This window comes from Rhinopithecus roxellana, chromosome 6 (genome assembly GCF_007565055.1).
Source record: "Rhinopithecus roxellana isolate Shanxi Qingling chromosome 6, ASM756505v1, whole genome shotgun sequence".
Lineage (NCBI taxonomy): Eukaryota > Metazoa > Chordata > Mammalia > Primates > Cercopithecidae > Rhinopithecus > Rhinopithecus roxellana.
The window spans coordinates 125,729,606-125,747,391 of NC_044554.1; the positions used below are offsets into that span (position 1 = coordinate 125,729,606).

General features: G+C 38.2%; 1 protein-coding gene across 3 annotated transcripts in view; it reads left to right on the plus strand.

The window, feature by feature from the left end:
• DYNC1I1 (dynein cytoplasmic 1 intermediate chain 1) overlaps positions 1-17,786 on the plus strand; it is a 342,413-nt gene that overhangs the window by 83,377 nt on the left and 241,250 nt on the right. For all 3 annotated transcript variants that reach the window (XM_030933183.1, XM_010356265.1, XM_010356267.2), the window contains one exon: positions 12,988-13,103. In XM_030933183.1, coding sequence (XP_030789043.1) covers positions 12,988-13,103 — 116 coding nt within the window. The remainder of the gene's footprint in view (positions 1-12,987; positions 13,104-17,786) is intronic.

The following is a 17,786-nucleotide window of genomic DNA, read 5'->3' on the forward strand; positions in this document are numbered from 1 at the left end:
ATAGCTTGGGTAAAGGTCTTCATTAGACAGTGGCCTCAAAAGCTACGCCTGTAGTCCCAGCTACCTGGGAGGCTGAGGCAGGAGAATGGCGTAACCCGGGAGGCGGAGCTTGCAGTGAGCTGAGATCCGGCCACTGCACTCCAGCCCGGGCGACAGAGCGAGACTCCGTCCCAAAAAAAAAAAAAAAAAAAAGCTACTATAATTTTTTGATTCATTGTTTGGATCAAAGAGGTGGTATTTTGAGGGAGAAGCACCACGTTTATTTGGGATGAAGATCACCAATAAAAGAAGTATGTGCAGAAACATTATTAATGATAAACAAAATCTTGACAGATATGTTATTCTCTAAATAGGAAGTTTTCATTTTGTTGGCATAGCAATTCAGGACGGCACTTTGGAAGAGGAGCTGGGTCATGCATGACTTCTTATTGTTCCTGTAGTACACTGGCAATGTGTGCTTATTGATATTGAAGACCCTAGGGTTCTCACTGTGCGAGAACACAATGGGTTTCAATTTGTAGCCTGTAATATTGCCCCAAAGCAAGACTGTTACACTGTCCTTAAATGCCTTGAAATGTGATGTTAACTTAGCCTTCTTATGGATGTAAGTCCTTTCAGGCATTGTTTCCACAATAGGGAGGTTTCATCCACATTGAAGATTTACTCTGACAAGTAATTTTCCTCCACAATCAGCTTATCTAGAGTTTCTAAAAATTCTTCAACTGTCTTCACATCAGCACCTGCAGACTCACCTGTCACTTTCATATCATGTAGTGAATAAAGATTCTTAAATCATTTAAACTACCTAGACTAGCAGTAAATTCAACATCATAGTCACATCTAGCCTTTTCTTTCAACGTCACAAACTTTTTGCTTTGGCTGTGGTCATTATGGTCCTGAGAGGGATACAATTCTATGCCTGGTTTTCAATCCAGGTCATTAGAAGTTTTTTACATATCTGATATAGGCCCTTCTTGAGTATTTGTTAGTCTAGTTGTCTTCAATGAAGTAGATCCTTTAACAGATTCCATCACTTTGTTCTTGTTCTTTAAGATAATAGCTGTGTCTGAAAGGGACAGGCCTCACTAGTGAGGAATAGTCATAACTGATTTTCCACCTTTTTAGTCCTTAATTACTTTTAAATTTATTTTTCCAGGTCAATCACTTGATATGGCCTCTTACTGGTAACATTAGCAGTGGATTTTTATGCTTAGGGGCCATGATGAAAAAAATAACATCAGATTAAGTCAAGCACAAGATAAAATGATGCATTAATGAGACATAGTAATCATGAGATGTATGCGGCTGCTGCTGGCATAACACTGCATACTGTTGTACAGTAAACTTTTTTTAATTAGTAGAAAGAGTACACTCTAAAATAACAATCAAAAGTATGGTAAATACATAAACCAATATCATAGTCATTTATTATCATTATCAATTATATACTGTACATAATTATATGTGCTATACTTTTATATGAATGGCATTGCAGTGGGTTTGTAAACACCAATAACACCACAAACATGTCTAATGTATTGCACTATGATGTTACAACAGCTGTGATGTCACTAGGTTATAGAAATTTTTCAACTCTAATAATCTTATGGGACCACCATCATATATATGATGCATTGTTGAAGAAAACGTGATTATGTGGTTCATGATAGTATTTCTTTAAATAAGCTTTCTACCTTTTTATCTTTTTTACTCCTTCTTAAACTCCTAAGACTCAAAATGTATCCTTTAATTCTATTCTATGAATCCCATAAGCGTTCTTTATTGCTTTTCGTTCTTTTTTCCCTTACGTTATATTTTTATTATATTTATTACTTTTATAATATATTTGTTATATTGTATTATATTGATACATAATATATTAATGTATTTATTAATAAATATATTGTATTAATATATTTATTATATATAATATAATATATTGTATTAATATATTTATTATATTTTCCCTTATATTTTCAAATTACCTGTCTTCAAGTTCATAAATTCTTCTGCTTGATCAGTTCTGCTGTTGATGTTCTCTGTTCCATTTTTCATTTTGCTTTTGTATCTTTCAGTTCTAGGATTTTTGGGTTTTTTAAAAATAATTTCAACCTCCCTGTTAAATATCTTATTCTGGTCACTTATTGTTTTCCTTATTTCATTGAATTGTTTCTCTGTATTTTCTTGAAGTTTGCTGAGCATCCTCAAAACAATTATTTTGAATTCTTTGTCAGGCAGTTCATATATCTCCTTTTCTGTAGGGTCAATCACTAGCACATTATTTTGACCCTTTGGGAATATCATGTTTCCCTGATTGTTTTTGATTCTCAAGGCTGTTCATCAGTGTCTGTGCATTTGAAGGATGTACATGCTTATTCCAGTCTCCACAGACTAGTTTTGTCTGGTAAGTCCCTTCCACATTCACCTTATCCAGAGATTCTGGGCAGGCCATCTGGCATGGCTCCAAAGTCCCAGTCCACTGGGGCTGATGTGGTGTTGGGGTATGCATGAAGCCTGAGACGGCTGCAGCAGACTGGAAGCCCTTGGCGGCTGCAGCAGACTGGAAGCCCTTGGCAGCTGAAGCCTGCCTGCCACTGAGAGCTGTCTGGAATCTCCTGCCACTGAGAGCTGTCTGGAATCTGAGGCTGCTGAAGTCTGCATGATAGTGGTGTGAATCAGAGACTGAGTCCACCTTGTAGGCATAAAGCTGGAGGCTACAGGATCCTGCCTGGTGCTGGGGCAGGTCTGTAGGCTCAGTTTGCAAGTACCAGCCTGGCATATGGGGCCATGGGGGTCTGCCTGGTGCTGGATTTTACTTTTGTGAGCCTGGTGTTGGGATCCAAGGAAAAATCCTGTGCTTGCTTCCTTCTCCTTCTCCCCAATTGATGGTAACTCTCTTCGTACTGTGCCACCTGGCATTGGTGATGTGGGTAATGTAAAACTGTCCCTTTTGCCCTCTCCAATGTGTATTTTCTTTCTTTCTTTCTTTTTTTTTTTTTTTTGAGACAGAGTCTCAAATGTGTATTTTCTTATTATTGTGCTACAACCAGGTTCTATGATTGCTCCATTGTTTTCCTTCACTCTTGTGAAGGTATTTTCATGCATGGTTATTCAAATTAATGTTTCTCTGGGAGGACAATTGCTGGAGAGTCATATTCTGCCATTTTGCTCCACCTCCTCTTACCTTTTATTCCTATTTGCTTTTTGATTAATGTATTCTATCTCCTTATTCTCTCTCTATCATAAGGATCTGGCATAGTGCTTTGCCTATCATTTGCAGTTGCTTATATGATGTTGACCAAAGTAGTTCCTTTGCCATTCATCCAGGAAACTGTATCCCACCCATGTAAAAATATTGTAGAAGGAAGAAAATAGCACCATTATCACTCTCATTCTGAGGGACTCATCTTTCAGAAACTCACCTGAAGAAATTTTAGAATACTAGGAAAATCTATGGCAGCATCTTTAATGTATACTGACGATGAAATATCATGATATGAATAGCAGGAGTAAAAATTAGTAGATATTATTTTATCCTTGGCCTAAGAATATGAAGATATTCTTTTATTCCTTGGTCTTGACTTACTTTGTCATCTGGTCAAATAATTCTTTGTCTCTGAGAATCCCTTTCTTAGTCCATTTGTGCCGTTATAACTAAATACCATAGGCTGTGTAATTTATAAATAATATAGATTTACTTCTCACAGTTCTGAAGGTTGGGAAGTCCAAGAACAACGTACTGGTTTGGTGTCTTGTGAGGGCCTTATTGCTGCACCCTCACATGGCAAAAGGGCAAATGTTGTATCCTCACATGGCAGAAGGTAGAAGGGCAAAAAGGACCTAAGCTAATTTCTTGTAGCCCTTTCTTTAGGCATTAATTAATTCATGAGGGAATACCCTTCATGATGTAATTACTTTCCAAAAGACCCCCCATCTTTTAATACTACAATGGGGTTTAAATTTCAATATAAATTTTGGAGGAGACACACTCACACCATAACAACATCTGTTCCTGGTTTTATCTGCTTGCCTTTCAGGAATCATTCCTGCTCTAGAAACTGCCTATTATTGCAATGACCCCTTTTGGTTTCCTGGCTTCTGAGTGCCATACTTCTGACTCAAGCTCCTGCTTCTGCCACCTTATCTACCTATACTCCTCTCCTGCCACCTTATCTACCTATACTCCTCTCCTGCCACCAGATCTAACCAATGTACCATCGGCATTATAATATCCAGTTATTAAACACACTGTGATTTCTATTCAGAGACCATTGCTGAGTGTTATTTGTGATTCACAGTTTGTGGAATCTCAAGAATTTCTTCAATTCCTGAAGTATATTTTAATTCTGGCTCTTCTGTCTCTTGGTCCATGTTCTTGCATTCTCATACTAAAACAAAATATTCAACTAATCTCAGAGCAGATCTATCTTGCAGCTTTACCTTCCATTTTTTGTAGTATGCATAAAAGGTATAATATTCTCTGATATGGGCCTTTATTTGAGGATTAGCTGATGACATCTATGGAATTCTCACAGCAGCCATCTTACCTAGAACTTTGGCTGTCTGAAGCCAGTTCTCCAATGCTGTTATGTTCCAAGTCATAGAGGTAGTACAGCTCTCTTTTTACAATTTTTTTTTTTTGCTTTTCTTAAATATGCAGCACAGAAACATCAAGTTGGCTATATATAATTCATCGCTGTCAGAAATCAAAGTATCTGAATTTGAATTGTATAGTATCTAACTGATTCAGTTGGACTCTAGTAATGCTCACGCTAGTGGTGGGAGTCATGCAAAAGTGTTCTGAGAGCTTTCATAACCCCTGGGAAGCTTGCAGGTGATGGGGTCTCTCCCCTCGAATCCATCCTTCATCGGTCAGATTTAGCACCTGCTTGGAGCAAGTGGCGTCAGTGAAAATCAATATTCATGGCAGAAGCCTTTCTTTTTTTCCCTGTTTAATTTTATCTCTGAACATTAAGAAGATTAAGCATAGAAAAATTGGATATCCATTGGCAAAAGAGTGAAGTTGGACCACTACCTCACATTATATACAAAAATTAACTCAAAATAGAACACAGACCTAAATGTGAGAGCTAAAACTATGAAACTCTTAGGAGAAAACATAGGTTTAAGTCTTTGTGTCTTTGGGTTAGGCAATGATTTTTTAGATGTGTTACCAAAAGCACAAGCAACCAAAGAAAAAGTAGATATATTGGATTTCATTAAAATAGAAAATATTTGCACTTCAAAATACACCATAAAGAGGCAGGAGAATAGTGTGAACCCAGGAGGTGGAGCTTGCAGTGAGCCGAGATCACACCACTGTACTCCAGCCTGGGCGACAGAGCAAGACTCCGTAAAAAAAAAAAAAAAAAAAAAAAAAAAAAAAGAAAGAAAGTAAAAAAACCCACAGAATGGATGAAAATATTTGCAAGTCATATATTCGATAAAGCTCTAATATCCATAATTATAAACATTTCTTACAACTCAATGATTTAAAAAAACACAAATAACCCAATTTTTAAATGGACAAAAATTCAAATAGGCATGTTCTCCAAAGAAGATATACAAATGGCCAGTAAGTTCAAGAAAAAGATACTCAACATCATTAGCCATCAGAGAAACATGATTCAAAACCAAAGTGAGATATCACTTCATATTCACTGGGATGCTATAATAAAATAAACAGATAATGAAAGTTGAGGAGGATGTAAAGCAATTAGAATGCTAATACACCACTAGTGGGAATGTAACGTGGCACAGACACTTTGGAAAATAATTTGACAGGTCCTCGAAATGTTAAATATATGATCACAGCAGTTGCACTCCTAGATACGTATTCAAGATAATTGAAACTATCTGTCTACACAAAATGTGTACAGCCATCTCTCTATATCTTGGGGGGATTGGTTCTAGGAATTCCCCTGTTCTCAGTTACTTAAATCTGAGTATGCTCAAGTTCTTTATACAAACTGGTGTACATTTACATATAACCTATGTACATCCTCCCATATAAATTAAAACATCTCTGTATTACTTATAATACCTAATACAGTGTAAATGTTACATAAATTGTTGTTATAGTGTATTTTTAAAAATTTATATTTTTAAAAATTGTGATATTGTTTATCTTTGAGGATTTTTGATCAGCAGTTGGTTGAATATGCAGATATGGAACTCGTGGATTCAGAGGGCCAACTGTATACAAATGTTTGTAGTAGCATTATTCCTGATAACCCAAAGTGGAAACAAATAAAAAGTCTAACAACTGATGAATGGATTAAAAGTAATGTATAACCATACAGTGAAATCTTATCCATCAATAAAAAAGAATGACATAATGATACATGCTACAACATTGTTGAATCTTGAAAATATTAAACTAAGTGAAAACAGTGAGACAAAAAGGCTACATCTTTTATTATTCCATTTATTTGAAAGTAAGTAGAAAACATATTAGTGGTTGGTAAGGGCTAGGCGAGGTGGGAATGGGGAGTGGCTGCCAGTAGGCACAGGATTTTTGAGAGGATAACCAAAAGGTTGTGTAATTAGATAGTGGTGATGGTTGCACAATTTTGTGAATATACTAATAACCACTAAATTATACAGTTTAAATAAGGAAATTTCATACCATGTGAACTTTATTTCAATAAAAAAATTAAGGCAGTCTTGATCTTAAGTCTCTGGTCAACCACCTCTGCTGCTTCTCCGTGCCTTTCGTAACCAGCCCCCTATCCAGTCCTTGATATGTCAAAATCATTTTTCCATTTAAATTTTTGGCCTTTATTTTTCAAGGTAACTAGATAGTTTCTTTGAAATCTAGTGGGTTTTCTTTAGGCTTTCACATGTAGGCACAAAACAGTGCCTCTCCTCTTATTTCAGGATGTAGATGCAATGATTCTAGAAGCTAAAGTTCCATTGTTTATAGTTCTGAAAGGAATGGAGCTCTTTTCAAAACATGTGGAGAAAGCCAGGGCATTCCAGCTTAGTAGATAACTCTATGCTTTGCAAGAATTTATTCTTCATAGTACTAAAAATAGTACTTAAAGTTTTCATAACATCCCAAAATATCATTCAGGTTTTCCTCAAATTTTCCTTTATCTTTGAAATGAGAGAAGAGCCACATAGAGTATATTTATTAGAATTCCATTGGTAATGTACATGTTTCTCATGTTTTATATGGGAGTAAGTTTGTATAATCCTTACTTTCTTCAGCTTTAGTAGCTATCATAGATCATGCTTACATCACACTTGGAGCTTCATTGTTTTTGGATAACACAACTTTATAAGTAACTAGCAAAGTCATACTAACCTTATTGTGAGTGGATAGAGAAAGTGTCAATTGAGCCAGAAATGGAAAGGGGAATGGGGACAGTAATTCATATAATAAAGTAGTTTTCTTCTTGTGATTCATAATGTCCAATCAAGGATAAATGGACAGAACCTGGGTGGATTGGACTATGCTAGTGTTAAACTGGAAATCTTTGCACCTTGAGCAGTGGCAAATAGCCTTCTCAAATTTCAAGTAACTTTATTTTTTATTCTTTATTAAGACCTGATTTTTCTTTCCAGAAGAAACATTTCAACTTTCGTGCAATATGGATTTGCTCATCCAGCTTTCTTAGCCAAGTTGACAGGACAAGGTGAAAAGAAACTCAGGGGAAAGTCAAACCCTAGCTCTGGGGAGATGTTGGCTCCATGTCACTTCAGGACAAGACCAAGTCAGCTTGTCAAGGATCTGTGGTTCCACTGCCCAGTCTGGAATCATCTGTCTGACTTTTTAGTTTTATATCTAGCAAAGATTCTTGAGCCAGTTTCTTAATATTTTATATACTGCAATCTGCTTTCTGCAGCCCTCTTCTTCTTACCTTTCCCTTCATCTTTTTACCTGGGTTGTCTCATAGAACTTCATAATGAAGTTCAAAGACATCTAGCCCTTTCAGTGGCACTAAAGCCTCTAGAGTAGCCTGGGATCTGATGGCAGGGTGGGGAAGCTCAAACAGGTCTGCTTAAACAATGAAGTTTTCATCTCTCCACTCTATCTAATGTTTTTAAACCAGCGATACTCAACCTTTAGCAGGCTTGAGAATCACCAGAGTAAGGGGTTGTGGGGAAAGGGGGAAGGTGGACAAGCTTCCTAAAAGAGATTGCCAGACCCCAACCCCAAAATTTCTGACTCAGTGGTTTGGGGTGGGGACTGTGAATTTGCCTTCTAACCATCTCCCAAATGTCACTGCTGCTGGTGGGGTTAGGGACCACACTTTGGGAATCTGCTCTAGGATTTCTCCAGTTTTGGTTTACTCTGGGCACAATTAATCCAAATATATGAGACTTTATTGTACTGCGTAGGTGATATTGAATATTTGTTTTCCCACAGTTATTTAAAGCATTATAGTTCAGTAATTTTAAAGTTTCAATAAACCCTTTTACTTTACCAAGGTGAAAAATACGCCGTATGATTTTAAAATGATGCTTTGTCAGCCAGGATATACATAATTTGAGTCTCAATTTGTATTTCTGCATTTTCTCTCTCCCTTCCTGCCTCGAACATTTATTTAGTGCCTGCTCTGTACCTGACACTAAACTAAGGCCCAGGGTATTGCATAAATTAGTAAAGGATAAATAAGTATCTTTGCAGTCTAGTCATGGGAGACAGACATGAAAAAGAAGTGAATACAGTCATGTGTCACATAATGATGTTTTGGTCAATGATGCACTGTGTATTATGGTGGTCCCATATGATTATAATACTGTATACTTACTGTATCTTTTCTATTTTTAGATACGCAAATACTCAACCATTGTGCTACAACTGCCTACAGTATTTAGTACATTAATATGCTGTACAGGGTTGTGGCCTAGGAGCAATAGGCTATCCCATCTAGTCTAGGTGTATAGTAGGCTATACCATCTAGGTTTGCGTAAGTACAGTCTGTGATATTTGCACAATGACAAAATTGCTTAACATGCCCTTCTCAGATGGTATACCCATCATGAAGCCACACATGACTGTACAGTGACAAGTACCAAGGGCTATGGCAGCAGTATCTGGGTGTACAGTGAACAGGGCATGAGCTATGCAGGAGGGGTGGTGGGATGGCAGGGAAGGTATCACAGAGTCAGAACTGAGGAGCCAGCATAGAGTCTGTAGCCTAACTAGAAGGGACGGGAACTGCAATGGTGTGAATACCACAGTGTTGTCCTTGCTCTTCCTCCTTTGCTTAGTTTAACTTAGAGAACTTCCCTAAGCAAAAGGTCTTTGCTATGAAAGGACGAGACCTTCCGATCATCCTTTCTGGACTGGCTAGGGCTGGGAGTGATTGTGTGGTACTTAACTCAGAAACATAATCCTTTCATTATATCCTAATAATCTAAACCAGGCTACTTCTCAAGAATTCTCTCTCATGCTTATAAAATGATCACATGTGCTGGGACCACTATATTAGGTTTCAAGAAGTGTGCCTCAATGAGTGGATGGTCATAAGGCATTAGAGAACAGCAGGAAAACAAGGATTTTAAGTATAGTTTCAAAGTTTTTAAGTACATGGCCCTGGGACTTACTTTTATGTAGAGCCAAAGCCCAACTCTGTCACTACCTTTGTGATTTTGGAAAATTTCTTAACATTACTTGAGCCTCAGTTTTCTCATCTGTTCCAATTTTAATTGGAATATGATGTAAAATTTTAATGAGGATAAAATAAGATGACGTATGAAAAGTGTTTGGCATATTGTAAGTCCCTGGTTACTAAAACAGCAGCAAAATAGGCACAAAGAATAAAAGCATTTGATATAAATGCAGCTTCATCCATCCAGAGATCATATGGAAAGATACAGTAATCTACCAGTACCCTCTAAGAAGTGTTATAAGGAATTGCTTTAAAATTATAAATTATTTGAGACAGATTCACCCTCAAGCCAGAAGAACCACAAGCCTATCAGTGTGTCAGCTGATCAGTACATTGGGAAAATCGAATGATGACAACTCAGCTTTTATTTCTTTTTGATGTCTTGGGGTACAAGTGGGACCCTGAACTCACAAACATAGCATCAGTGAAGAACTGGTTGAAACTTTTCAATGATTGTTGAGAAAAGAAAAGGTTTTGTTTTAGTGGGATAAACACACTTACTCCACCTACGTTTTGAAAACAGATGTTTCAGAGAAAAGAAGTTAAGGAAAAGCAAATGAACTCTCCCAAGCAGCCACATCCTATCTATGTGCCCATAGAAAGAAATTAGGAGTGTGATTCTCATTTTATTGTCAGAGATCATCTTCAACTGTACTATCTTAAGGAATCTTTAATTTAGGACACTCCTAAATCTGCTTTCTCTGATTTTCTTTGACAAATATAAACATTATTATAATCCTCAGAAAAGATAAAGTAGAGCTGCTTGAGCCAAGAGCCACTTAATAGGTACCAGGCACTAAACTAAGTGCTATATAAGCATCAGCTTCATTCAGTCCTCATAACTCAATGACAGATACCCATTTTACAGAAAAGAAACATGAGGCTTAGAGAAGTTTGTCACTTGTCCAAAGCTTTCCCCTACCATTCAGCTGTATGTTCAAAGCAGAGCTATGAACCCAGTTTCAGAATGAGTGCATGACCTCACCATTGTGCCGTATGGTCTCACCTGCTGGTTTCAGTCCGCCATGGTGGAGTATCAAATTACACATCAGCCTCCTGTTGCCCAGCACCTGTTGCTGGTCCCAAACCAGATAGGGCTGCAGCTTACATCATGTTAGCAGGATGTCCTGGAAACCCTGCCTGTAGGTGTAGCTACCATTTAACCAGAGCTGGAGCTCCCTGGGTCTCATGCAGGTGTCCAGGGCAGTTGAGGGTTCAGGATGATCTCTCTGGGCTCGGGTGGCCTCAATTTGAAGTGGATTATTTTCCGCTTCCTTGTTTATAATAAAGACTGATCTACTGGGGCCTCAGAAAGATGCTGTGGGCTACTAAGCAGCAGAGAGGCTTTGCCTCAAGCAGTCCTGCGATGTCTTTTCATGTTTTCTTCTTTAGGTGCTTCAAGAAAGACCCATTTCAGTCAGGAAAACATTCTTTTCTGACCCAAGGAGATTTTAAAATAATACCTTGAATGTCTTACTTTGAAACTTTGAGGCTTTTCCCTCATTTGGTGATTTTGTTTCTGATATGTGGTATGTACTTTCCCCATTTCTGTGTAAGAAGGGGCAAGGTTTGTCACTTGTGCAAAGCTCAGCCTGGGCCCAGTCTGGCCTCTCTTGCATTCTGTGGCCCAGAGCTCCCAGTGAAACAGGCCCGTGTGGTCCAGGTCTGCGTGGAACCTGGGCTGAAGTCACGGTCACTTAGACCACAGAGACAGCCAGTGAGGCTTGTCCTCTAACCAGTATTTGTTTGTTTATTTGCTTGTACCTACTTTGAGCACATCTTAGATTGTGTTAGTAACTCATAGACAAGAAGAATTTTTGTTTTCCTACAGTGTTTGAGAAATTGTATGTGAAAATTCCTAACTGTGCCATGCATTCTCTCACTTTATTCCTATTAATAATAATTTAAAGAAAAAGAAATAAGGCTGTGCCATCCGCTAGTAACAATTAAGGACAATAATATGCATAGAGTATTCTTCTGTTGCTCCTAGAGAGCTAGTGAATGCAGGATTTTGGCTAAATGGGTAGTATGCCTTTTTTTCTTTTTCTCTCACAGAGACGCACACACTCCATGCCTGGAAATTTTTAGAAATATAGTAGAATATGTCTAATACTAATAATATAATAACCATATACTAAAACCAATGTTCCAGAAGCTGTTTTAAAATATATATGTTTGTAAATTATGTACATATGACTACATAATATGTATGTGGCATATGCATTATGTGTATGTGGTACATAGACATTACCCATAACAATCATATTAGAAAGTACCTCTGTCTCCATTTTACAGATGAGGAAGCAGAGGCACAGAGAGATTAGTGACTTGTTCAAGATGAGACACACAGCTGGTGAAAAAAGGGGTTATGTATGTAACCACCAGGTGATACTATTATACCCCCACTACTGGATGCTTCCCGGGTGTCTTAGGAGGCACTTCCGATTTTTGCAGCAACTCAAGAACTCACCAGTAAGAACCTTAGTTAGGAGTTTGAGTTGGTAGAAAAACAATGGACTAATACCTGTAACCTTTCTTCTACAATTTACAAGTTGTATAAACTTGGGCACATCTCTTAACGGAATCTCACTATCCTCATCTGTAAAATGGAGATTATGACATCTATCCACATACTTCATAGAGGTGTCATAAAGGCATGTAACATAATGAATCTAAAGATGCCTGAAAACCCTTCAAGTGCTACATAAATATTCAGAAATGGTTCCTTACATGGTCACAGTTAGGTCTGGAATGCTGTGCTAAGGCTTTATCACTCTGAACCCAGTGCCCCCTTTCACTCTTCTGTGCTCTATCAATGTGTCTTTCAAGCAAATTCACATGCTGATCTGTGTTAGTTCCTATTCTGCAGAAATGAGAAGTGTTATACTCACTCTTTAAATATAATCCCCTCACTGCTATGATGGAGAATGTGTTACACCACTAAGGAACCCACCTCTCTTTTTGTTTTTTCAAATTTAAGAAGCATTACTTTCCTTTTCTCCTTCTTTCCTAAGAGACTAGAATCCTGTATTGCAAGTGAAAGTTCCCTCAATAAATTTTCACCAAGCAGAATCTGGGATGCTCAGAATGGAAGAGGTCTCATGTAAGCTGGACCAAGACTTTACAGATAGGAAAGTTGAGGGTCTTATCTGACATCACCCAGCCTATAAGGGCCAATGTGGGCCAAGAGCCCACATGTCCTGACTTCCAGCCCAGAGCCAGTTCTGCTTCATGATCCTGCCCCTTGCACTCAGAAGCTGAGGGTATTTGTGGTTTGTTTGTTTTAGTGCTTGCTTTTATTACTGATAGCTCTTCTGCAAGGAATGCCTCCCCTCTCTAAGCATTTATTCTTTGTTACTTACAGAAGAAGACTGCATAAACTGGGCGTGTCAAAGGTCACCCAAGTGGATTTCCTGCCAAGGGAAGTAGTATCCTACTCAAAGGAGACCCAGACTCCTCTTGCCACACATCAGTCTGAAGGTAAACTATGTCTTCGGCTTACTTTCCTTATTATCTCTGGAGAAATCACCAGGAAGTAACATCTTCCTTGTTGATTTCCTCTTACAATAAGAGCTCTTCGTAGGATACAAACTAATAACACTGAAAGCCAAAGGCTCCTCTGAGTTTGAAAGCTATGGAGAGGGAACTCAGTGATACTCTTCCAAGTGACCTGGCAACTTTAAATTAGATAAACTAAAGAGGTTTATCTCACTACATCGAAATCATGTGAGGAGAACAAAAATCATCAAAGAACAATATAATAGAAATAGTGGTGAATTTTATCAATAAGAACACATTAAGCATACCTTAAGAATCTTAAGCATACATTAAGATTCATCATTTGCATGGGTTAGCAAACTATAGCCCACCACCTGTTCCCAGAAATAAGGTTCTATTAGAATACAGCCACATCCAACCATTGACATCTGTGGTTACTTTATTGCTTCAGTGGCAGAGTTGAGAGGTTGTGAAAGACACCTTACGGCTCAAAAAGCCTGAAATCTTTACTATAACCTGGCCCTTTACAGAAAACCTTTGCTGACCACTGATTTGGTTTGCCAATTGAGGTGACAACACACGAGAGTTTCTGACCACAATTTAAAAGTATTTTCCCGTGCAAACTTCCATTGAGGTGAATGGAAATTGAACCCCATAACTTCTTTGTGTATGCCAGAAAATATCAAGTGAAAAAGTCACATACGGATATCAGAGAATCATAAAAATACACTCATAAGAGAAGTCGAAGTTGATAAATACCTCCTAGAATTCAAAACTTTATCAGAGCAAGATTATGCAAAAGCAGAAGAGGGAGATGTGTATTCTGAAAACAGGATAAGTGAAAGTTTCATTGTTAGAGGCTAACGTTGTTATAGCAAAACAAATCCTCTTTTTACTTTATGTTATTTTATTTTTCGGTGTGGTGAAGAGGATGTTGGAATTCTGGGTTCCTTGTTGTTATGTAGTAAATATGGACAAAAGCCATGAAATACAAAAATGATTAGCATTCCCCACCTAGTGATTTACAGGAAATATAAAAATTAGTGCACTTGTGTTTGTGCAAGCTACAGGTTTTCAGTTTTGGTTCTAAAAAAATAACGCCAAAAGCAAAGTGAATCAGATTCCTTGAAGTCCGGGGTGCCGTCAGGCATTCTGAAAATCTTTCCTATACAAGCTGTTGTGAGGACAATTCTTTTGTAGCAGGGCCTCCATTTTTCAAGCCCCAGTGAAATGAATTTTAGAAGCAAACAAGTAGGCACCCTCTGGTGGTCAGCTTTTCAACCAAGCAACCCAACGAATGAGACCTGTATATTAACGTGGCTGAAAATACAAAGTTGGGGGGAAAAGAAAGAAAAGAAAAAGAAAACACAAAATTAGAAAAGCCTGTGAGAGTTCTCCTAGTCTATCCTTGGGCCTCCAGACAAGAACAGGAAGATTGTTAAAAAACATCCTCACCACCCAACCAAAACATTTGTTTGACTTAATTTGCTGCCAGAGGTATTTGCAGAGCTGTAGCTGGAGGCATGTTTATTTAGCCCAAAACTTGACCCATAGCATAAAGTTATACAATTGAAATAGGAGTAGGAGTGAATTATTTTTTAAAATGTGTACTTAAGGTATTGGAAGTGGTAAAGAAATATTTACAAGGGAAGATAAATTAAGGATGAAAAGGCATCAGCTCTAAAGTTTTAAACTGGAACACATCAAAAGGAAAAGGCTGTACATTCCGTTTTATTACTGCAAGGAGAGCTTGGGAGCCCTCATTATGCTGTGGTCCAAGCAGCAGGAAAGGAGGAATTTATTTCTCAGCCATTGGCAGAAGTTCTTTCTGTTTTGTTCACAAGATCCATCAAGCTTTTTTGTGGTAAAGGGCATTTAGATGGTTCAGATTCCACAATACAGAACCCAAAGCTAGCTACCGTAGTTCTTGACATTTAAGCAATCCTGGATGGATTTGGACAGAAAAACCTTTCGATTTGGGTTCAGCAAACTGCCCCTCCCCTCAGGCAATGATGCCTTGACCCTTGGCTGCCTGCAGTCACCCGGCTGCCTGGCCATCAAGGGTGCTGGTGCTCACTTTCACCTGCTGTGGGGAGGTGGTTGGCAGGAGAGCTGCCCAGAGCAGTGGACACTTGGCAGTGAGGTTCTACCATGCGGCAGATGTGGGCTGGCTCCACTGTGGGGTTTGAGCTGTGGCAATGTTTTCATGACAATTGCGCCTTTCAGTGGCAGAAAACAACTACTGAATTTTATGACACAATGAGGCTGTTGGGTGGCTAACATTTGAAGCTGTGGCATATATAACATCCACTTTGGCTTGCTGTTGCTTATAATGTAGGAAGGCATGCTGATTATTTTTTGTCATTGTTCAACTGTGAGCAGTTTAATGATATTCAAACTAATGATCTCAGAGTATTGATTTGTTCTGCCTCTAATGGATTCTAGTGCATTCAAGTTTTTACACATTCCCATTTTAGTTTTGAAAATGAAGGGGTAGGTACTTTGGATTTGCCCAAGCTTAAGTATTCTTTCTCTACTCTTCACTGCAATGAACATTCTCATCATAGTGGGTATTAATTTTTGATCATAATGATCTGTTATGAGAAACACTCCAGAGTGTGATATAAACAAGCAAGATATAAGTATAAAGTCTCCATGAATACTGTTCTTTCAACAAGGTTAGACCTTCCTTCTCTGCAGGGAAAGAAGGCCGAGAATGGGCAGCACTGACTTGGAGAAGGATACCTTTGCCCCAATATATTTTAAACACATAATTTTATTCCCAAGTAGCAAGAAAGGAAAAAGAAATTATGGTCCCCTCCAAGACTGCCTCTGCATTGCCTATTATGAACCCATTTCTGTACTGACCATGAGGTCCTGAGCTTAGGAGCCAGTCTTTTGCATCTTTATTATAGAGAGTAAATGACCAGCTTATCATAAATACCCAAGAAAAGCTGTTGAATGACAAAGATAATGCCAGACGTCTCTAGAAACACCAGGTTCACTATGGTCCCCTTGGAGGAATGAGAATTTCTTAATCTGCTGGAAAGATGCAAGCCGCACTGGAGGAAGGATGAGGAAATTTCCACAACCTGGTGCATAATGCATAGTTTGTTTTGATAGTCACCTGGTATCTTGTGGTCAAGGTTTAATCTCTACTCAGGCCCAGTAGCAAACCAAGACATCTCTCTCAAAAGAAGAGTAGTAATGCAATAAAGAGGCCACATTATTATTCTAAAATCCAAGCACCTCTTCTGTGACTCACCTCTTAGGGACATTTGTTTGATTTCCCATAGACACTTGAGGCACCATTGGGTCAGCTGGATCATAATTTCCAAGTAGTATAGCCATTTGAAAGTAAAAACTTTCGAACCACTGGGTAAATGGATTGAATAAGTACATGCAAATGTTGAACATGTTGCCTGCAAAACCCAGAATGACCCACTAGGCATTTTGACTCTTAATATTAGAGAATTGAGGTATTCATATATACTTTGGAGTTTATCAGATGACTAGACCAATACAGACTTTCTTAAGATAGTGGATCCTTATGTTTTCAAAGATTTTTTCCTCCATCCTCTGGCCTACATAATGTCTTAACTAGGTCTTATAGGTACCAGCTACAGCTTCCTCTCCAAGTTCTGCTGACATGATGCTCCATGTTGAAGGTGAAATTGTCAAGGGCTACAGATACAGAACTGGCTCAGCCCTGATGTAGGATGATGAAGATGCAAAGAGAAAGGAGCTAGGTCTTTGGCTGTCAAGCAAGACTTAGTGTAGAATATGGTTTGGAGGTACTCCCAGGCCTCCGTATTCTTACCTACATTCAATTTCCCATTATTTCCTGATTATTGCTGTCACTTTCACATAGGTCACCTGGTGACACTAGCAATTCCACAGACCTTATTCAGAAATCCACAGAATTTAAACTTTGCTTTTGACTTTGACATTTTTGTAGACACTTATCACAAGCACAGAAAGTCTGTGGGTCTATGCCTAGAGCTAAAATATAGAGACTTGAGCCTGCCATCTATTTCTTAAAGCTGTACCAGTCCCATTAGAAGTATCCACCTCACCCTAGTGTCTTTAAATTCTTCATGCCATTTACACTATTCAATAGCAGTGAAAATTTGATCCCTTAAGTCCTTCTTTTCAATGGACACTTGATTAAAGATCACCATAGAAGAAAAATTATGTAGCTGTTTGTTACAGTTGACAGATTCCCATTCCTGAACTCTTACTGAATTTTCACTTTCTTTAGCATCAGCCAGGGCAGATAACCAACATCAGCTTCCCATGTGACTGTCTTATGATGGTAGTTTCTGTACCAGACTGAGTTTGTGGTTGCTGACAATAGAAACTAACTCTAATTAAATTTAAACAGAAAAAAGTTTTGTTGAGAAGATATGAGATACTTAATAGAATTGACAAAAAAAAAAAAAAAAAGCCAGAGCATTAGGTTTGAAATAAAAAGTAAATTAGGTAGCTGCTATGGACTGGATTGTGTATCCCCACAACTCGTATATTGAAGGCTTAACCCCAATATGACTATATTTGGAAAAGGGCTTTTAGGAGATAATTAACGTTAAATGAAGTCATAAGGGTAGGGATCTCTAATTGGTGGCCTTATTAGAAAAGGAAGAGAGAGAGAGATCTTTCTCCCTG